This window comes from Perca fluviatilis, chromosome 9 (genome assembly GCF_010015445.1).
Source record: "Perca fluviatilis chromosome 9, GENO_Pfluv_1.0, whole genome shotgun sequence".
In the NCBI taxonomy this organism is placed as follows: Eukaryota; Metazoa; Chordata; class Actinopteri; order Perciformes; family Percidae; genus Perca; species Perca fluviatilis.
Genome location: NC_053120.1, coordinates 36,285,003 through 36,307,984, shown reverse-complemented (window position 1 = coordinate 36,307,984; position 22,982 = coordinate 36,285,003). Strand labels below are relative to the sequence as shown.

Genomic DNA, 22,982 nt, shown 5'->3' with positions numbered 1-22,982 from the left:
ACTCAAAACTGCCTCTGTGGTAGTTCCTGCTACCGCGGGACCGCAGGAGCAGGCTGAAGGAGAAATAAGCGTTTAAAGTTGGAGCGTACCTTTTTTGCTTGCCTCACTGACATTGCCATTATGCAGCTCAAAATAAGGAGTGTTGTCGTTCATGTCCAGGACTTCGACATTCAGTGGGATGTCCTCCTCTGCTGGTGTTCCATCATTGAACACAGCCCTCCCGGATAGCTGCATCAATTACATGAAGAGATGGGAAAGGCTTGACGGTTTTCACATGGTTTGGCATTTCTGCACGCCTTTGCTGCCTTGTTAAAACTTAATTTAACATGCTAGCTTTACATGCTAATCACATTGGCTTGTAGCTTCGTCAGCAGAGATTGAATCTACACATTTACAAATTACCGTCACAAAACGTAGACAGCAATCTGACACACTTGGGAGCTGAAACGTCACTCAGAAACAACATTTTGTCTTGAGGATAAAAACGTGTGAGGGGAAGCTTAACGACGTTCGTTAAAGCCTTGTGACTGAAGAAAACTGCTGAGTGTCCCAAGCTCCAACTCATCTGCAACAGTTTCAGTCCATACAGTACAGTCAAAGGCCTGGGACTTATCTATTTAAAGACTTACATTGAAGAATGGAGTTTTCTCCCGGTCCAGCTTAGCAGTGACGCGTACAAACCCAGTGGTATGGTCCACCACAAATAGGTTATAGGGTGGCCTGTCAGCTCCTGATCCGGAGAGATAATACTTCACATCCAGATTTGTTTCTTTATCAGAGCGAATCTGTTAACACATCACACACAGAGAATTCAGAGACTTGTAAACACTGTCATGATTGTGGCTATTTTAGGGCTAAATTACAACACGTTTTGATATGTGATGGCTACTGTTGAATGGCACCATGAGAACATCTTGAGCCATTTCTTTGGAGCAGACGCCAACCAGAGCTGTAAACCAGAGCTCCACCACATTAAGAATCTTTCATTACTCCATTCAGGAAGAAATCATGCCACCATGTCCGAGACAGGAGGCTGGTATCAGTCTCCTCAGCTAGCTGGATGGGACATCTCGACTTATAACATTAAGGTGAAACATTGCCCCACGTATATTCAGAAACAGATAAGATAATGGGGCCCAGGGCACATATGTAAAAGGCCCTCCTGGTCCCCTCACCCAGCCACGCTGCTGCGAGCAATAGTTTTAGCCCTTACTGTAGAATGCTTACCTGACATCACCAGACCAAATTGTAAATGCAGGTTAGTCTAGAACCTCTCAGTCCATTTTCGAATGCCAAGGGCCAAGTGCAACAGGCATAGACCAAAATGCCATTGGATGCAATTGGATCGACCTACAACCAATCAGAGCAATGAAACGTGACGTGGCGCAGAGCGACAGAAACAGAAACTGTTTTGCCATCAGATAAAAGTTGTTTTCACTTTGCCTGGGAACCAGACAAATCTACAAGCCAAGTTTCATTTGAGATTAGGGCTGCAACTAACGATTATTTTCATAGTCGATTAATCTGTTGATTATTTTCTCGATTAATTGATTAGTTGTTTGGGCTATAAAATGTCAGAAAATGGTGAAAAATGTGGTTTTTCCCAAAAGCCCAAGATGACGTCCTCAAATGTCTTGTTTTGTCCACAACTCAAAGATATTCAGTTTACTGTCACAGAGGAGAGAAGAAACTAGAACAATATTCACATTTAACAAGCTGGAATCAAAGAATTTTTACTTTTGTCTTAAAAAACATGACTCAAACCGACTAATCGATTATCAAAATAGTTGGCGATTAATTTAAAAGTTGACAATTAATCGATTAATCGTTGCAGCTCTATTTGAGATTTGGTCTGGTGATGTCAGGCTACAACAGAAAGTTCCATATTAGGTGCAGCCATTCATATTGTTTTGGAAATTGCGTCAACCACACTCCTAATAGTCATCGTCTCAAAAACTCCCCAGATAAGATGAACGGTTGTGATTGGCCGGCAGATCTGTCCAAAGTGGAGGAGAACCAGATTCACCTGCCAGAGCGAGAAAAACCAGAGCTTGCAGATTGGCCTGGTTCCCTGGAATTTAGAATGCTGCTGTTAGTTGAAAACTGCACCTGAAAGGAAGATCTGCCACAGCACACTGACACTTAGTCTCCACGAATATTATACAAAATCTCTTTGACTCTCCAGCAGTGTTGTAGTACTCAAGATCGGTCTCAAGACCACTATTTGAAGGGTTCGGTCTCGGAATGGATTGCACTTTTACTCAGCCTTGTCTCGGTATTAGATAAAGAGGACTCTGGATTTTATTTCAAGACCACAACTGCAGGGCTATCACTAAATTGCCTGTGCATTGTCGGATTTATGTGTTAACATAATAACTATGATTTGATGTAAACCGTCCTGCTTCAAATGCAAGCAATAACGTGACTCATTTCTAATTTGAAATTTGTTAGTGGATGGTACAACTTTGAAAAGTAGTGTTGAATAAAGATGGTTAAGTTGATTTCATCCCCTTAGTGTTTGTATTCGTTTTCTCGTAGAAACAAAGGGGAAATCCATACACATAAGATTCACCTTTGCAATCCTTTTTCATTATTTTATTGAGGCATTTCTCAAGATGCACTTATGGCAACGAAAGAGGTGAATGAAGAAGAATCTTAATTCGTTTTCTGTGGGTGTTTTTGGTTTTGTTATTGTGGATCTTTCAGATCAATTTAAGGAGTGCATATGGTTAGCATTTTCCACATGCTATCGTGTCATGCAGTGTGGGACTCGCTTTAGTTTGGTCTTGGTCTCGATACACTGGTCTTGGTGTGGACTTGGTCTTGGTTTAGGGGGTGCCCTCTAGTAAGAGATGTTAATAACATGCTCCTGCGTAGGGGGCCTCTTAACTCTGACATTTGAAATGTCTCACACAATCCTTCACTCAAAACGGACATTCATGGTACACTGTGTTCAGCTCTACCCCACCCCCACCCCAGGCAGGTGAAAAAAGAACTTGTTAAAGCCTGTTCTTAACAGTCTGAAAGGAGTTTTGTTTGGCACTTTCACGTTATAACAACACTTCTATGGTGATGAGTATATATCAATCTTATATATCAGTCTTTAGCCCAGCCGAGGACTGAAAAAACAAGTTGAAAGGGATTTATTCACTGCAGGGTTTTTAGCAAACCAGCCAATGACGCGACAGAAACCACTTCTTTGTTCCTCGTTTTCTTCTTGTGAAGCTCATCCATCCAGGCACTTTAGCAGGTTACTCCACACATCGTGATGCCAACATACGCTAACTGTGGGAAATAAGATTTTATTAAGCAGAAGCCTAATGACCTTGGCAATGAACTCCCTGTTGGTGTAGTCTGTGTTCTCCATCAGCTTAGCAGGAGGAAGGATCCACTCCCTCTTCGTCCTCCTCAGTGCCGTTGGCCTCTGGTCTCTTGCCTCAGCGCTGAGCACCTGAAATCAGACGGCGGAGCACTTTTTAATGGAGACTGCAGGGAACAGTGTGCAGCGTTGGATGCACTCTGTCTACTTCAGAAAGCAAATGCTGGCCTTCCCTCCTGAAATGAGGGAAACTAGTAGTGTGAAAGTGTGAGAGCTCAGGTGAGCTAAGGTGTGGTCCAGTTCCTGACGAGAGCACGGATCACTGAATGTGAATAATGTTTGGCATTCAGCACCGGTTCACACTGAGAAAACTATGTCTCTTTGCCAGGACGGGGTGGCTGGATATTATTAAGGAACTTATGTCACGATACCATATAATTGAGATTTTCTGCAACACATGGCAAGTTTTTACCTTTTTTTTTTTACAACTTTAAATGATGTCCCCAAAGGAAAACGTTGTATCTTCCACGCTGATGGTCACCCCTGCTGACCTCACCAGAAAAAAAACTCAACTGCACCAAAAAGTTAAATCCTCATATGCAATCTTTATAATAAAAGGATGATTCACTTGATCATTGATGATTAAATGTGAAGAAAAATCATTTCGTATCTTCCATCCTCTCCATCTCATGACTTTCAGTTTCTTTTCAGGAAGAAATTATGTCTGTTTTTCCTCCACTACAACAGCGTTGTGCCTACTTTATTACAGATATTTCAGAAGAGAGTCGGTTGAAATCTTTTGCAGAGTCACACACACCTACCTAGATTTAAAGAGGAACTAACAACTATAAAGTGTAATGCAGAAACAATAAGGTAACTTGAGCCCTGAAGATGTTTTCCGAATCTGATACGAAATAGAAGTTATGTACATATAAAAATTGATGAAAGGTGTAATGTGATTTATTTTGGAGGGTGGGTAAACGACTGTCTTTTTCACAGCAGACATGTTGGCAGGAGGGAAATCCCAGGAGTAAATAATAGCATGAAGGATCACTCAGGAACAGAACAGAGCCACAAATGCAGTCACAGCTGTGGAATGGGTTCAGAAATATCCGTAATAAAGAAGGCACAACACTATGAAATGATTAATTTCCCTGTAATTAATCACATGATTTTACAATGAAAATAGTATTTGTTCTTCTCATCATTGTTTTTAGATTTCTGCATGGATTTGTGGCTGGTTATGACTTAACAATCATTTTAATTGTAATAGAATACAACTGCAGGATGCTGCTTAATTTCATATAGATTCTGACTGCTAGTTCAACTGTGTAATCCCTAATGTTAGAAATTATAGAAAGTAATTGACACACACACACCATGATGCACAGCGATGCCCAAAACAAGCACACAAAAGCTATTAACAATCGTAAATAATTGAAAGGGGAAGAAAAATACATATTAGAAACACCTTGCGTAAAACTTCATTTCAGAATGAGTATTATTATTTGATAATATAGTCTTATAATAATAGTCTTGTCTGTTTTTGTCAGGTTTGACTTTTTTCCTTTTCTTTTTAGAAGCACATTGAGTTTTGTGAAATGTGCTATATACTGTAAATAAATATTTGGTTTACATTGTTTCCAGAACAGGTCCGGCTCTAAAACACAAACAGAACCAGCAGACTAAAGATTATTTATCATATATGAATAAATTAATGAATGACAAATTTTATTACTGTGAAAAAAAAGGTATGCCCAAAGAAAGGACCAGATACCAGAATAGCAAAAAAAATTAAACAAATGAAGCTTCTTGTCTTCTTTGCCATGCTTTAGAGCAGGGATCTTCAACAGGGGATCCTTGAGCCCTAGGGGGTTCTCAGAGTTAGTGCAGGGGGCCGCCACATTGTGTTAAAATACATCTTTTAGAATTATTATTTTTTTTATCAAATATTATGTCTGAAAATATACATTAATATGAATCCAACATATTAATAGCAAAGATAAACTGGCCTATTTGTGAAAAAAACAAAACAGACATTTACACATTGAAGATAAGCATACTATAGGTAAGATAGCCACTATGGTAGCTATACAGTTAAGCTTAAGGATCAACTGTGCCTTCCACATGTATTACATTACATTACATTACATAACATTTAGCTGACGCTTTTATCCAAAGCAACTTCCATTAAGTGCATTCAATCATGAATGTACATGTAAGGTATGTTAAATGTTAAAACATGATGTATATATAATAACCATTTATTTTCATCTATTTTGCCCAGTTTAATATGCAACTCAATTGTATACAATATCTGTATGCAGTAGAGGGTCCCTACTCGGTCTCTATTTCAGCTAAGGGGACCCTGGACTATAAAACGTTGAAGACCCCTGCTTTAGAGACAAAAGTCACTAATTTATATATATATATATATATATATATATATATATATATATATATATATAATTTATATATATATATATATATATATTAAATCACAGCCCTCCATCAGAGATCAGAGCACCATAATATAGTATTAAATATAGCATGTATGTACTGACTGTACTGTGTTTGGATGGGTTATTATTCGTATTGATATAACTGACAGATGAAACATACATCTAAAGTGCAATGTAAAGTGCCGATGTAATGTACTGTATATGGGACTTCTAGCCGTCCGTGTCCCTGGTTAGGCTTTTAGAAATGACACACATGGTAAAACACTATAAAATAGACATACAAACTAACAACTGAAGCAGACAAATAGGCAGTCACAGATGCATAAAAGCAGACATGGAGCAGCAGTCACACAAGTACATGCATAAAGACCAACGATACAAAATATAAAAGCTGACAATTCAAGCCAACAGTCACATATAAAAAAAGGCATATTTGCCTCTGTTTAAGCCATAGTTTTACCTTAGTATTAAACTTGATCATTTAATGCTTTTATATTAGATTATATTCAACGTTATTGTCATTGTGCAGTGTACAAGCACAAAGACAGCGAAATGCAGTCTGCGTCCAACCAGAAGTGCAAAAAAATCAGAAAAGTGCAATGCGATATATAAGTATAGTTGGTGCATAGGCAGGACAAGAAATATATTACAGTGTTGTAAGAGCAGAATAAATGTGGTATGTAATATGAACAATGTATGAACAACATGTACAGATATGTGCAATGTAGTAGGAGTGACATTATACTAGTAGTAAGAATAATATAGATATAGATATATGCAGTGTATTAACAGAATATATAATAAGAGAAACAGAATAAATATGGATATACTGAATTAACCATATAGACAGCTATGTACAGTGTGGTAACATTATAAGAGTAGTAGATATCAGATGGTATGGTATTCCAAATCTGTGGGCCTTTAACTGAAAAAGTGGACTGTGTATGCATACAGTATGTAAGTAGGTATATATGCATGTATGTGTAAGTATACATGTATAAATAAGTGAATAATTAAATTGTTTGTATATAACTAATGTATAAAAGTAGAAAAAGAGGGTAGGGCCAGAAAGTTTTTTTTTTAACTTCTTCCGACTCCTTTTTGAACATGGGAATCCATATTTTGAATCATTTACAATAATCTTTAAAGATGTGTTTTTTTTAGCATGTACTGAAATGTATATGTTTATATATTGATCATTTTTTATTTTTTAACACTTTCAAAATAAACTTAATCAGAAAATAAGAAAAGAATATGTCTTGATTGTTATTGTTGTACCAGTTATTAAAGTGAAAACTAACAACAGCTGACAGGGCCGTTGATCAGGATCGTAAACACATATATAACCAAATATCTCCATCTGAATCCATCGCTCCCCTCTGATTATCAACATTGATTTATGAATGACCTTTGAGTCTCAGTAACACTTTATAATATTGTTATTAAATGGTAAAATATAGTTCATATACCTTACAGTTGAAAAAAACCAATGAAATGATAATTATCGGTATTATTATCATTAGTTTAGTGTAATTTAAAAGAGTTAGTTTCTAAATGTAGATAGTACTTTGTCAAGGGTTAATACTTGTTTTGTAATCAACTGTTATAAAGTTGCAACTAATGCTTATAATAATTAGTACATGATTAAAAACAATAAATCTCTTTCATCGAGCTATAGGAGATTATTATTGATTATTAGTGTCCTGATAACAGCTATCTAAATAATCTTTATAGATGATATACAAAGTATTTATTGACCATTCACAAGGTATTATTATCATCGGCTGCAAGTTTATAAAAAATCATCCATTTAATGTTTACTGACGGTTTACACATTTACAACATTTAGTCACAAATACTGAATATGATGTATCAAATCTTAGGATGAGTGCATCACTAAACTGTTAAAACAACAACATGTAACATGTCTAATAATTAGTAAATATTGTTGGTTATCATTTCATTGTTTGTTAACAGTAAAATAACTTAACTAAAAGTTAATTAACTGACAATTGGCCATTTATTACTGATGGTTATTATAAAGTGTTAGTGGATTTTGTCATTATCACAGATATTCTGTGTCTTTCTCGACGACACACGCGACAAATGAAACCAAATCCCCGCCTGTGCTTGGTCGCACGCACGGCTCACTCCGTCCATCGCTCCCACACATCTAATTATAAATGATAACAAAAACGATAACGCATAATGCTGTGACGGTTACAGCGTTAGATCTGGAACTCGGCAACAAAAGTTGAGTCCATTGATTCTGTGAGACGGCTCTATCCTCACATCTCTGCACACTAGGCTGATATCTGACTCCACTCTTGGGGAGGCCCTCACACCTTTATATCTTTATTACATCTGCTGTCTCTACACAAAGAGATGGGGAAACCTCAGTCAGTTCCGAGATGTAAACTCTGCCATACAGCACCTTTTAACAGACACACACACACACACACACACACACACACACACACACACACACACACACACACACACACACACACACACACACACACACACACACACACAGACAGACAGACAGACAGACGGACAGACAGACAGACAGACAGACAGACGGACGGACGGAAGGAAGGAAGGAAGGAAGGAAGGAAGGAAGGACAGACGGACGGATGGACGGACAGACAAACGGACGGATGGAAGGACGGAAGGACGGAAGGACGGAAGGACGGAAGGAAGGAAGGAAGGAAGGAAGGAAGGAAGGAAGGAAGGAAGAAGGAAGGAAGGAAGGACAAACAGACATACAGACAGACGGACGGATGGACGGACAGAAGGAAGCAAGGACGGACGGACGGACGGACGGACGGACGGACGGACGGACGGACGGACGGACGGACGGAAGGAAGGAAGGAAGGAAGGAAGGAAAGAAGGAAGGAAGGAAGGAAGGAAGGAAGGACGGGCAAACAGACAAACAGCCGGACAGACGGACAGACAAAGGGACGGACGGACAGAAGGAAGGAAGGAAGGACAGACAGACAGACAGACAGACAGACAGACAGACAGACAGACAGACAGACAGACAGACAGACAGATGGACTCTAACTCTTTCCAGCACATATTTGTTCCAGCATGTCTAAAAATAGCAGCTCCGTGTTAGCCGTGTGGTGTGTTCAGGCAACCCAAAAAACCAAACAAAACCAAGCTGACGTGAAGTGATCAAACAGCTTTAAAAAATGCACCAAATGCCCACTTTCTCTTTACCAATGCATTATTTAGCCATCCAGCTTTTTGTTTGATATATTATAGTATGTGTCTGCTGTAACTGAAGAAGATTTGCAACCCGGCGTCGCTTTGAAAAACAATTACAATAAAGCCGTCACGTATACTACTCTACTACTCTAACTGTTATTATCCACTTAAGCCAAGCTCTACTTATCATTATCAGTAATTGCATTTCTTAAAGTACGATGTAATCCACTTGTCCTGTGAATCCGTGTCCTGCAGCGACACGTCTCACCCTGGCCTGCAGCAGGCCCTGCTGTGTCAGGCTGGAGGTTTGGAGTAGCTTCAGGGGGAGTACTCACCAACGCCAGCCCCAGCAGCAGCAGCAGCAGCAGGCCCTCTGTGCTGCAGAGTCGAGCCATGAGTTAAGGGACGTCACACATACGCCAGGAAAACCCACCGAGGTCTGCACAGAGCAAAAGGGTGAGCCTTGAATAAGTCCTGTTGGAGACACACCCATGTTAGACTCATCCCCTCCCTTCACACCTACAGCCAGCAGCCCCCCTCCTCCTCCTCCTCCCTCTCCTCACTTCATGCATGATTTCACAACTGTCACACGCATGCATGTTTCTCAAAGGTGTGTCTGTTCTGCCGTACAGTTCCAAGGTCACAGTAAAAGCCTCAGGACAGAACACTTGATCAGGCGGACGAGGACAGACCGGTAGAGCACACTGCAAAGACATGCATCACTTTATCATCCGATGTAGTTGGTTTTCGACAGATCTGAATAAGCCCAATCTGCACACTACACCCCATCGCAGTAAAATAACTTCTCCATAGATAACGTCTCCAGGTGTGATCTCAGGCCTCAGGCTAATCTCCCATTTCAATACTAATTTCTATTCTTTTCACAGAAGCCACTCATCATGTTGATTGCTTAGTTTTATTTTCTGTCATGTGTAATTGATTACCAATTTAATAATTTTTCCTTCATGTGACATAACTTCTTTCAAATGCAGACAAAACTACATGCGTGCTGTTTTCCTCCGACCCTGTCACTAATGAAACCTGTACATGTCTCAAGTAAGTCGATGAGTCACGTCAGTTACTGTCACAAACAATTTATTTGTCCCATGACATCATGCGAGGTACAATTCCAGGGAAATGCAAACCCATCAGCTCCTTCAACTTGTGCATGATTCATCATAAAGCAGAATGTGGGGACGGAGGGGTTGAGTGCTGCCGGGTGTATCGGTTTCAACCCTTTCCACCACCCCCCCACAAAGGCAAAAACCACCTCAAGAGAGCAGGAACACTTTTTGCACAATTGAAAATGTTTTATCAATGCACATAAAAGTAGGCGAACAGAAACACGGTTCTCAACACGATTACATTTCATACGGGGAGTGGAGAAAACTGACATGATGTTGTCCTACCTTTATTTTATTTTTGAATGCATATTAATAGAGGTAATGCCATCTTAACCACATACACATGTCAAGCTACTCCTCTGTGATTTATTTGCTCTGGGACATTGTTATGATTAATATGAATCAATATGAGTGGCAACTATAGGAGAAACTGCCTGGCCCTAACCAGTGGTTCTTCCCTTTCGTTTATAGACCTGTGAAACATAAGACCAGGGCGAGCTTCGTTAGTGGCACTTCAGAGACCAAAGCTCAGTTCCTCAAAGGGACCGACAAGTCACCTTATCAAGCTTGTGTCAATCCTATGTCCAGTATTAAGCAAAGATTTAATGATCACATTCCCTAACTGTAAACAACAGGAGATCATGTACATGTGTGTCTTTTCCCTCCTGTCCCTATAAACACTGTGGGTGTGCTCCATATTGACTGACATGCCAATTCAAACCATTTGGCAGCAAGTTGTAAAAAGAATCTCCCGCAATGTTTTCCTTCCAAAAGATATTTGTGATCTTTGTCAGCACAAGTTGTAGGGATGTTCATGTGTATAACTTTTGCATCTTGGTTGCTGAAGATGTTTAACGGTAAATAGAGATCTATGCAGGGACCAGTGTTGACATTACATTAGCACCGGCTCACCGGGGGTGTGTAACACTGTCACCCTAAAGCGTGATTTATGGTCCTGCGGAGCCTCGGGAAGGAACTTGTTTTGGTGGAACGTACGTTCAAAAGTTGTTTTAGTCGTGCAACAGAAAAGTCAGATTGGACAGATAGTCTAGCTAGCTGTCTGGATTTACCCTGCAGAGATCTGAGGAGCAGTTAACCAGAGTCCTCAGAAATACACCGGCTCACTCTCACGTTGACAGACCCACACACACACACACACAAATTGACATTGTTTTGTATTGTATTCATAAAAGCCTTTATGAATTTGAATTGATTAGACAAAATAAATATGCTACTTTGTATACTCTATACTCTATATACTGCAGCTACAAATACATATTTAAATAGATAAATAGTCTTTGTGAAAGTCCTTGAATTCAAGAAACCTTTCAGGAATCTCCCAGTCATCTGTTTCTTTGTCATAACGCACATGAGCACAACATTCTGCGTTGCGTGCGTCACACATGATTACTATAATCAGTAGCATCCTCCCTTTCCTCAGAACTCCTTTCAAAACTGTTCTTTCACATAATTTAGGCAGGCAAGGCAGTTTTATTTGTATAGCACATTTCATCAACAGGGCAATTTAAAGTGCTTCGCATAAAACATTTAAGAGCAGGTAAAAACAATTTAAAATATAAAAACATAAAATAGTAGAATAAAAGTTACGGTGCAGTGTAAGAAATGTAGATAAAGAAAGGGAGCATCAAAAAGAAAGGTATTTAGCCTTGATTTAAAAGAACTGAGAGTTGGAGCGGACCTGCAGTTTTCTGGGAGTTAGTTCCAGATATGTGGTGAATAGAAACTGAACACTGCTTCTTCCTGTTTAGCAGCGACTCTGGGGACAGAAAGCAGACCTGATCCAGACCACCTGAGAGGTCTGGAGGGTTCAGAATGCAGCAGCAGATCAGAAATGTATTTTGGCCCCAAACCGTTTAGTGCTTTATAAACCAACAGAAGAATTTTGAAATCAATTATTTGGAGGGACAGGTAGCCAGTGTAAAGACTTAAAAACTGGAGTGATGTGATCCACTTTCCTGGTCTCAGTCAGCGTTCTGAATCAGCTGCAGCTGTCTAGTTGATTTTTTTAGGGAGATCTGTAAAGACACCGTTACAGTAGTCAAGTCTACTGAAGATAAAAGCGTGGACAAGTTTTTCCAAATCCTGCTGAGACATGAGTCCTTTAACCCTTGATATATTGTGGTAGGCAGTGGTGGCCTAAAGGTTAGAGACGCAAGCTTGTGACCGGGAGGTCGTTGATTCAATTCCCAGATTAAAATAAAAAATAAATAAATAAAAATAAATAAATAAATTCTTAAGGTGATAATTGGCTGACTTTATTACAGTTTTTTTTCGATTGCTAAACGACATTGGGCACAACTGGAGTCACATGTGCAAAACTCTAACTACAGTCTGCACAGCAGCAGTTCATGTGGACCAAGCTCTAGTTTGTTTCTCATTGCTTGAACACAGTTTTCAAAACTCTACACACTTATCCCATGACTTTAACCACAACGTGCACAACACTGTAGATTTACAGCACGTTGTTCAAATGCTAACACACTGCTGTCAAAACTGTTAACCACACATTCAAAACAGAATAGATTTCAGTCTGGTGCCTCTCAAACACTGCTGATTGGAATTTTAGCTGAAAGCCTAAGCAGGTGTCTTGTTTTAGACTAGTTAGTGAACATATACGGTATTTATATAGAGAAAGATCAGAAAGCCTTTTTTGTATACAAACACCAAATAAGAATGAAACAGTTCTACACTGTACTGTTTGAGAGAAACTGGTAAAAGAGCAAAGATACCAACATGTCCAGGTAAGATGTCTGAGGTTATGTACACAGATATACAAAAAAAAATAGTTAAACTGTGTTCTTAACCGTGGTAAAGTTGGTTTTATTTTGGACATTGGATATTCGACACATTCGAAAATTCTATTATGCAGCTTGCCATTTTGACCTATTCATGTCAAAATACTTCTGATGAACTCAGCTAACCCCCTACACATAACACAAAGCTTATTTAAAAAAAAAAAACATCCTTCGATTTTAAAATATTTTTTAATATTAAAAAAATGCTATGAATCTATTATGCGGATTCACATACACAAGGCTTCTTTTTTCAAAAATCCCATCCTTTAATTTTTTTAATATTTTTTAATGTAAAAAAAATGCTATAAATCTATTATGTGGATTGACCTTTTGACCTATTCATGTCAAAATACTTCTGATAAACTCAGCTAACCCCCCTACACATAACACAAAGCTTATCTTTTCAAAAGAAACATCCTTTGGTTTTTTAAATATTTTTAAATATAAAAAAAATGCTATAGATCTATTATGCGGCTTGACCTTTTGACCTATTCATGTCAAACCACTTTTGGTGAACTCAGCTAACCCCCTTACACATAACACAAAGCTTCTTTTAAAAAAAAAAAAATCCTTTAATTTTATCAATATATTTTACTCTTCACCAATAACCGGAGTTTCCCGCGAATTCAACCAATCACAGCCAATGACCAAGCGGAAGTGAGAACGGGTTGACGTAACACGCTTCATGTACCAACAAAACGTACAGCGAAAGACCGTGCAAAACATTTCAGACCGTCCTGCCAACCTGTATTCATTTGAACATCAGTGTAAGCTGCATAATTTTTTCAATGTAAAGTCGCTGAAAGCTTCTCTTGTTTCAGTCCTGTCGGCTCTCTGCAGCGGGCTGGGCGGCTGCTCAGTTACCCCCGCGACTGACGTGCGTGTGTCAAGCTGCATAATAGATTTATATCGTTTTTTAATATTAAAAAATATTTTAAAATCAAAGGATGTTTTAGCACTTTTTTACATAAAAAATAAAAAATAAATTAAAGGATGGGTTTTTTGAAAAAAGAAGCTTTGTGTTATGTGTAGGGGGGTTAGCTGAGTTCACCGAAAGTGGTTTGACATGAATAGGTCAAAAGATCAAGCCGCATAATAGATTTATAGCATTTTTTTATATTTAAAAATATTGAGAAAATTAAAGGATGGGTTTTTTGAAAAATGAAGCTTTGTGTTATGTGTAGGGGGGTTAACTGAGTTCAGCAAAAGTGGTTTGACATGAATAGGTCAAAAGGTCAAGCCGCATAATAGATTTATAGCATTTTTTAATATTAAAAAATATTTTAAAATCAATGGATGTTTTAAAAAAAGAAGAAGCATTGTGTTATGTGTAGGAGGGTTAGCCGAGTTCACCAAAAGTGGTTTGACATGAATAGGTCAAAAGGTCAAGCCGCATAATAGATTTATAGCATTTTTTTATATTTAAAAATATTAAAAAAATCAAAGGATGTTTTTTTTTTAAAATAAGCTTTGTGTTATGTGTAGGGGGTTAACTGAGTTCATCAGAAGTATTTTGACATGAATAGGTCAAAATGGCAAGCTGCATAATAGAGTTTTCGAATGTGTCGAATAGCCAATGTCCAATATAAAACCAACTTTACCACGGTCAGAAAGTAATGGAGGTGAAAGCATTGGAAACACCACATTCATTTGTATTTAGAGATGATGCAGACATTCAATGTGATGAAGAAAACTTGCCACATGATGCTGGAGAGAGGCAGGATTAGTCACACTATTCTTTGTTACTGTTATGTACCTTTAGTTTTTTCCAGTAATTCCATAAATAACTAGAGACAAAATACTATATTGAAGCAAACTGCTAATTCTTAGTCTTCTTGTTTACCTTACATGAAAATTGATATATTATAAAATCTATATCTTTTTTTTAAAACACTATTGAGTAGTGTAAAGTCACTCAAATTGTTCAAACTGTGAAGATGAAAGTTTGTAATTTCTGTAATGGTGTTTGATCATAGTGTTTTTACTCTCAGTGTGTTCTGAGTGACAGTGTGTGTTATCTCAGTGAGGATTGTTCTGAGTGTTTGGCTGCACTGAGCCTGTTTTGAGACGTGTGTTAAGAGTTGTGTTGCTTTGAATGAGTTTTGCAGGTGATGTGAACTGTTTAGCTCAGGTGACTGGTGGTAGTGCAGACTGTAGTTAGAGTTTTGCACATGTGGCTTCAGTTGTGCCCACGTTCGTTTAGCAATCGAAAAAAACTGTATTGTCTTAATGTGGCTGTTGAAATTCAGGTCTGAGTCCATGACTACACCAAGATTTCTGGCTTTGTCCGTTGATTTCAACATTGTCGATTGAAACTGCTACTTTTAATCGTTCCTCTTTTGCTCCAAAAACATCCACCTCAGTTTCTTCTTCATTTAATTTAAGAAAGTTCAAGCACATCCAATGGTCCCTAGCAAATATATTCTACTAATGTATTTTACTATTACCACAGAAGTCAAACAAATTAGCAGTAATATGGTAGTACCATAATATTTTACATGATGTCATGGTGCAACGTTTAGGCCTTTTCCACAGAAGTTCACAGTAAGTGTGAGTAACAAAATAGATGACATTCTGGTATTGTTTATGCAGGTTCCCTGTAACACTGTCATCAGGACCTGTTTGTTATGACTCACACCTGTGCTTTTCCTACTATGACAACTCCAAATGTCGGCTACTCTAGTGCAGTAAACCCTCATTAGCACTGAGGGAAACCAAATATTTCCACAACTGCACCACAAATCACAGCCTCATGACAATCAACCAAAATGTACAGAGTATGCTTTAATTCAATTCAATTCAATTTTATTTATAGTATCAAATCATAACAGAGTTATCTCGAGACACTTTACAGATAGAGTAGGTCTAGACCACACTCTATAAATTCCAAAACCCCAACAATTACAGTAATTCCCTCAAGAGCAAGCATTAGCAGTGGCTATTGCGACAGTGGCGAGGAAAAACTCCCTTTTAGGAAGAAACCTCGGCAGACCCAGACTCTTGGTAGGCGGTGTCTGACGGGCCGGTTGGGGGTGTGAGTTTAGAAAATAACTGCACAGCTCTATAAATCTGATTTCTTAAAATACATAAGAGTGGTGCGCTATTTGCAGTATTAAACCTCCACCACATCCTGTAAGCTCCGATTTAGGTTTCTGCTGCTGGGTGTTCAAAAAGGTTGAATTTCCCACGACCAACATAAACCTTGTGCAAAAACCACGGCCTACATTACTTGATGCTATATGTATATGGATTTGGAAAAAATTATCAAACATACACATTTCAGGAAATTACTGGCTTTGACTTTGACACACACACACACTGACAAAATGAATATGGTACTTTGTCAAAAAAGTTTAACTAATGATACACACTACTGTATATGCAACGTACGGAAAGTAATAATCAGTGCCAGAGAAAGTATTACGTAAAAAGGCTGAAAGAACATACAGTAAATCATAGGCCAAGTGCACTAACGTGGAGGCTGAGAGATAAAGAACGCAACATGACAGTTAGCCAGTTAGCCAGTTAGCCAGAGGCTACAGGGGGCCCAGCTACTACTGTAACCAGCCAAACAAGTTAGGTGACTGTAATGGTTAGAAGGAAAGACGCTGTAGGGTTTTAGTCATGTTGAAATATTTGAATACTCTATCAAATAGAGATAGTTAGTGATAGATAGTGGTCAGAGTTATCCATGATAGATAATTTATTCAGTAACCTCCTCTCCACCACAGCTTCAAATGCCTCCTGTTTGCAGCCAATAACTAAATTTAGTATAGTTTAACGTAATAAAAAACAAACAAATTTGAATGTTTGTTCATGCATGTATGTATGCATCTGTATCTATGTGAATGCATGGGTTTATGTGAACAGTAGGTAGGTAGATATATGGTGTATGTAAAGATGTATGTATAAGAGAAGCATCAAATTGTTTTGTATTTAACTAAAGGATAAAAATAGAGAAAGGGGGTAGGACCTGAAAAGTTTGTTATGAACTTCTTCCGACTCCTTTTTGAACATGGGAATTTCTAATTTGAATTACTTACAATAATTTTGGAAGATTATGCTGAGAAGTACATTACCTTATTAAGCTGTCATTTTAATGTTAATTTTATATATGTATGCATGTCTGTATATATATATTTTTATTTTATATTTTTTTACATGTTCAAAATAAACTACTGCTACTACTACTAATATGCATGTGCTTACTTTTCATTTTGAAATATTTGTTATTTTATATTAAGGGCATAGACAAAAGATCAATTAGGAAAATTTCAATTGTGAATGTTATTGCAATATTGTTGTAGGCAACTTCTTCTTTCTGACATGAAAAAATGGTTTACTTTGATTTGGTTTGAGTATACCTTAATTTACCCAATGCAAAAGATGACAAACCTGATGAGTAAACCAGAAGAAAAACTAGTTACAGTAATAACTGTGCTGCACACATGGCCATGATGAACAGCAGCTCTGTACTGCCATCCAGTGGCAGAAACACCAACTGGCAGCAGATGCTGGGAGACCTTATCTCAGCCACCACAAAGCCATCGCGACTAACTGACAATAACAAAAATGAATAACAAACCACTAAACTAACCATGGAAGCATGCTGCTTGTTCAGGAGGTAATTCAATTACGCTAACAACCTCTGTGATTTTCAGATTAAAAGCCCTGTTCTTTGAAATAAATTGCAGGATCTTTGTTGCATAAGGGCTAAAGGTGAGACTATTTACCCCTAATGCTTTATTAGTATAGAAATGTGCACTTCTCAACTGGACTAAATACATGTTAGGGGACGTAAACGGAAGAAAAATATTTTTTTTTGAGTACAGGATTTACACAATCTGAAATCTCAGCTTATTTCAGCCCTCTCTACCTATTCAATTCAATTCAATTCAATTTTATTTATAGTATCAAATCATAACATAAGTTATCTCGAGACACTTTACAGATAGAGTAGGTCTAGACCACACTCTATAATTTACAAAGCCCCAACAATTCCAACAATTCCAGTAATTCCCTCAAGAGCAAGCAGTGCGACAGTGGCGAGGAAAAACTCCCTCTTGGGAAGAAACCTCGGACAGACCCAGGCTCTTGGTAGGCGGTGTCTGACGAGCCGGTTGGGGGTGTGATGAACAGTGGCGATAGTAGTCACATTAATAATGGAACAGTGACTGGATGTTGCGGGAAGCTGCAGGGTTCAGCAGGACGCGCAAGACATTGCAGGGCATCGCTGAGCTCAGCAGGGGAGTGCAGCAGGACCACGCGACAGCTGCAACAAGGGTCTTGGTGCCAACGTTCTCCAAGGAAATACGCTGGGGAAAAAAGCATAAGGACTCCGGGGTAAACTCCCCAGAAGCTAGGATTAGTAACAAGCATTTCTGGGACGGGCTGCACACAAATAGTAATAGTAATAGTAACAGTAATAGAAAGGGAGAGGAGAGAGCAGCTCAGTGTGTCAAAGGAAGGAAGTCCCCCGGCAGTCTAGGACTATAACAGCGTAACTATAACAGGTAACTAAGAGAGACAGGTCATAAGGATATTGTTATTGTGGTGCATACCTTCCACCATGCACCACACTAGCTACTGTAATAAAAGCAACAGATGCCCAAATAATCATTCAAAAGGCCCCACTGGATATCAGTGAGGAGCAGGGCCGGATTGGGACTCATTTTCAGCCCTGGATTTTCATGCCTTAGACCGGCCCACTTTACTTCACGAATGACTATATTAAAAAAATGTAATCAAAACCTTAGTATATAAGTCTGCAATAGCGCCCTGTTCTCTACATCCTTGTAATTCGGTGTATTTTGTAAAATATCACTATTTCCAAGTGTTGCTTCACAATGTAGATTTATTAGAAAAGTTAACATCTTAACAATAACCCAATGATGTTGAACAATATCAGGAATCTGTTTCTATGCTGTAATCACAGATTAAATAAAGAACAAGATACATTGTATTGCACTTTCTAATGACATCTATTTTTTCCTTTGAATATTTCATACAACTTTCATAATGGGTCACAAGTAATATTTGGGCATAAAAAGTGACTATATTATAGCTAATCTGATCATGTTTGCTTGTTCCCACACTGTGATACAAGAGCTTACAGTAGATGTGCCATCCACACTGACAGCAGCTATCCCTAATGCACACTACTGGCTCTGCTTCTGACACTAAATCACATTTTATAATTTTTTTATTTTTTTATTTATTTGTTTTCAAGGATAACCCCTTGAGATGCATCATCTCATTTTCAAGGGGGTCAAGTTGTCATAATTCTCAGCACAAATCTCTCCTTTTTACAAAGCTTTCTGATCAAGTCAAGTCAGTGTCATTATGGTAGTGCCGAATCATCTGGCATCATCATTAGTTTGATTCATAAACATAGACGCTGGTTTGCAGTCACTTCTCCTAACTAACTCAGCTTACCCGTCTCATCGTCTTCATTTGGCGTTTTGCTAAAAATAGAAAAAGTTCATCCATAATATTCAACTATGATTTCAACCCAGTACCATACCTGAACACCGGCCCTCACAACCAAACAACCAGACCGGCCCACCGGGAATTCTCCCGGTGCTCCCGATTAGCCAATCCGGGCCTGGTGAGGAGTTGCAGAAGCATTGAGATTTGCTCAAAACTAAAATGATCAATGAAGTTGTCCAATAGATCATTATTTTGGCAAACAAATCCCGAATAAGGAAAATCCAAGGCACTCTTGTTCAAAATTATTTAAAAAGCCATTATTTTAATGGCTATTTCATAATAGAAAATTTAAAAGACATAGGGAGAAGCAACCCACGCGTAGCGGCACAGACAGCAGCACAGACAGCTGATGTGTTAGTCATTTTGATAAAGAAAGGGTGGGAAGGGGGTGTTGGGGAAGTCATTAGCGTTTTTTTCACTAGTCCGATCCGACAAGTGAAAAAAAATGATACTTGCCCAAAGTCAATTTTTACTGGCCCCTGTACAAATAGCAACAATGAAGGATAAATCATCTGGGAACCATGAATGTCTGTACTACATTCAGTGCCACTGAAATGTGTTCTGATTAGGGCTGGGCAACGATTAAAAGTTTTAATCGCGATTAACCGCATGATTTACCTGATTAATCGCGATTAATCACATTGTTATACGCAAAATCCAATAATGAATTCAAAAGTAGTGTATTGCGCAATTTTATTCATGCCATATGAATGAAAGTGCCATAACATTTGTTCTGCAAACACTTAACATCAGCATTTTGTTTATACAGTAGCAGTTAAATAAAATATGTAGTGTAAATGTCAATTTAAACAATGTAATCAAAGCAAATACAAAATTAAAGCTTATTGCCACTGCCAGGGCATCCACGTTATCCTGTTTGTTATCTATATAAAAAAACTGGCCACAAAATCCTGAGCCACAATCATGACATTAAAACTGTAACTCTGAGGTAATTATTACCCAGTGATGTCCAGTAGTCCCCAGTGAGAGCAACAACAGGCGCTTTTGCAGTCCTCTCCTTTTCATAACAACTTGTGTATTCTTCTTGTGATGATGCGTCTTGAGGGAATCTCATACCTGCTGTCATTTGTTGCGATTCTCAGAATGTTTCTCAGACCGACATCCTCGACAACACTAATCGGCCTGCAGTCTGTAGCTATCCACTTTGCTATGGCATTTGTTAGCTTCTCTTGCCTTTGTTTATCTATACTTCTCCCACACTCTGCATCTAATGTAGTTTGCCGAAGCCTCTCGTTTGTTTCGTTGAATGATTTGCAGGTATCAACTGTGTGTGTTGCACTTAGGTGATATTTCAGACTGGAAGTACTCCGGTGATAAGAAAATTCAACTTTGCAGTGGTTACAAATAACTTTGGTTCTGTCGACTGCGCCGTCTGGAAGACCTTTAAAATGAAAATGTAAAAGTTCTGTACCCTTCTCCATGTTTGTTGGTTTGTTTATCCGCCAATTCTTTTCTTTTTAGGTTCCTGTAAGCGCGGCAGCAGTCAGCACAGACTTTTACAAAATAAAAGCCTGTGAGCGACAGACTTTTACAATAATAAAAGAAATTATATAAACTGCGTTAATGCGCGATAAAATAATTGTCGGCGTTGATTAATTAATGAGTTAACGCGATAATAACGCGTTAACTTGCCCATCCCTAGTTCTGATATTTGACAGGATAAGTGAATCTTTGACATCCTGGTGGCACTAGAAGAGAAGTCAGGGGATCATCGAGTCCATTCATGTGCAATAACTCTACTTAATTTGCACGTTATACTCAGATTACATACCCAGATTGTATACTATACAATGTGACACAGAATCAAACAACAAGCCCTCATACCTAAAAGACTGAATAGGTCGATTGCCAATGACTCCCAAAACAATAAATATAAAACAACATATAAAATGACACATAGCGTCTTTTTTAATGGTGTGATATGTCCGCACGGTGGCCATTTTAAACACATGACCATTACATGCTGTCACTACCCGATGTGAGTTGCAGATGTGAGTTGCGCATGTGTCACTTTGCGACAAGTAGCCTAATGTCTATGGTTTTGAGCTAACGTTAACAATCAAACAATCATAGATAGCTAAAACTAATGCCCTATATTTAGGGCACTAGCTAAAACGTTTTTGAAATGACTGCTAGCTAAGATGCTAACGGCGTTTTGAGCTAACGTTAGCAATCAAGTAGTCTACTAGATGCTAACGGCGTTTTGAGCTAACGTTAGCAATCAGACAATCATAGATGGCTAAAACGTTTTTGAAATGACTGCTAGCTACAAGTTAGCAATCAAACACAACAAAGGCTGTCACTTGAATGGCGTTTTGAGCTAACGTTACCAATCAAACAATCATAGATAGCTAAAACGTTTTGAAAATTATTTCCATCTTGTGTTATTGTATGTAAAGAGAAAAGTTTATTATTTTACGGATTTCACAAATTTTATGACACGTTATGCCGTAAACCGTTTGAATCTGAGCATGAGCGACTCACATCGGCACTCGACTCACATCGGGTAGTGACACACATGGCTGTAACACGTGACCTCTGTGGCAGGTTTAATTATGTGACTATTCTATTGCAGGTAACGGTCACAGTTTGAAACACGCAGGTAACGTTGTGAAAGCAGAGAAGCAGAGGAATTCTATGGTGTGTGAGAGAATATGTGTTTGAAAAGCTAATGACACATTGCATTAAATGTTTAGGGAGTGATGAACCATTACAGATATTAAGCTTTACAACCTAAAACAATAAACCTAAACACGCAGAGCCTCCCAGCCATGGTCCACCACATTTCACCTGGTTAGCACTGTGTGTGTGTGTGTGTGTGTGTGTGTGTGTGTTGTGTGTGTGTGTGTGTGCGCGCAGACCATATTTGACTGACTAGATTGCCATTACCCATTTAGGGCTTTGTCTACATTTCCTGGACATTTGTGTCCTGACTTCCACCTGAGCTGCTCAGCCAGAGTAACTAAAAGTCTCTGCAGGGCCTTTATGACGATCTCGCCCGGTATTTCGCAATGCTTTCGGCTTGATTCCACTTTAAAGGAATTCACGTCGCTTCAGGTATATTTGAATAATTATTGGAAGCCTGAAAGGGGTAAAAATGATTATCCAGTAATCCACCAAGAAAGGATTAATGGCGTCATGGTGGCCCAGGGGGTGAAGACACTGATTGTCTGTGGACCTTTGTTGGATGTCATTACCCCTCTCTCTCCCCTCACTTCCTGTCTCTCTGTAATGCATCATATTGAATAAAGAAAGATATCAGAGAATAAGTCAAATTGAATTGAAAAGTAAAGTGTGTAAGTCATATAAAGTAAAGCACTTATCTTAACGTAGTAAAAGTGCTTTCCCGAAGGGGAAAAAATAAACACAATGCAAGTAAAATCAAGAAATGGAATCATAAAACAAGAGAAAAATGCAGTCAAAAGTACATAAGATCATAAAATAGTTAAAAATGGAGGGATTTAACAGTTTTACAAACTGGAGGCAGCATCAGTTGGCTGCGATAATGTTCAAATCTTTCTGAAATGAATTGTTCTTT

At 38.5% G+C, this 22,982-nt stretch overlaps 1 protein-coding gene across 2 annotated transcripts in view; it reads right to left on the bottom strand.

Moving 5' to 3' along the window:
• LOC120565107 overlaps positions 1-9,443 on the bottom strand; it is a 28,837-nt gene extending 19,394 nt beyond the window's left edge. For both annotated transcript variants that reach the window (XM_039810505.1, XM_039810506.1), the window contains exons 1-4: positions 9,330-9,443; positions 3,326-3,451; positions 630-785; positions 90-228 (exon numbers count right to left, since the gene is read on the bottom strand). In XM_039810505.1, the coding sequence (XP_039666439.1) occupies positions 90-228; positions 630-785; positions 3,326-3,451; positions 9,330-9,389 (481 nt within the window). In that variant the 5' untranslated portion in view covers positions 9,390-9,443. The remainder of the gene's footprint in view (positions 1-89; positions 229-629; positions 786-3,325; positions 3,452-9,329) is intronic.
• Between the last annotated feature and the right edge of the window lie 13,539 nt (positions 9,444-22,982).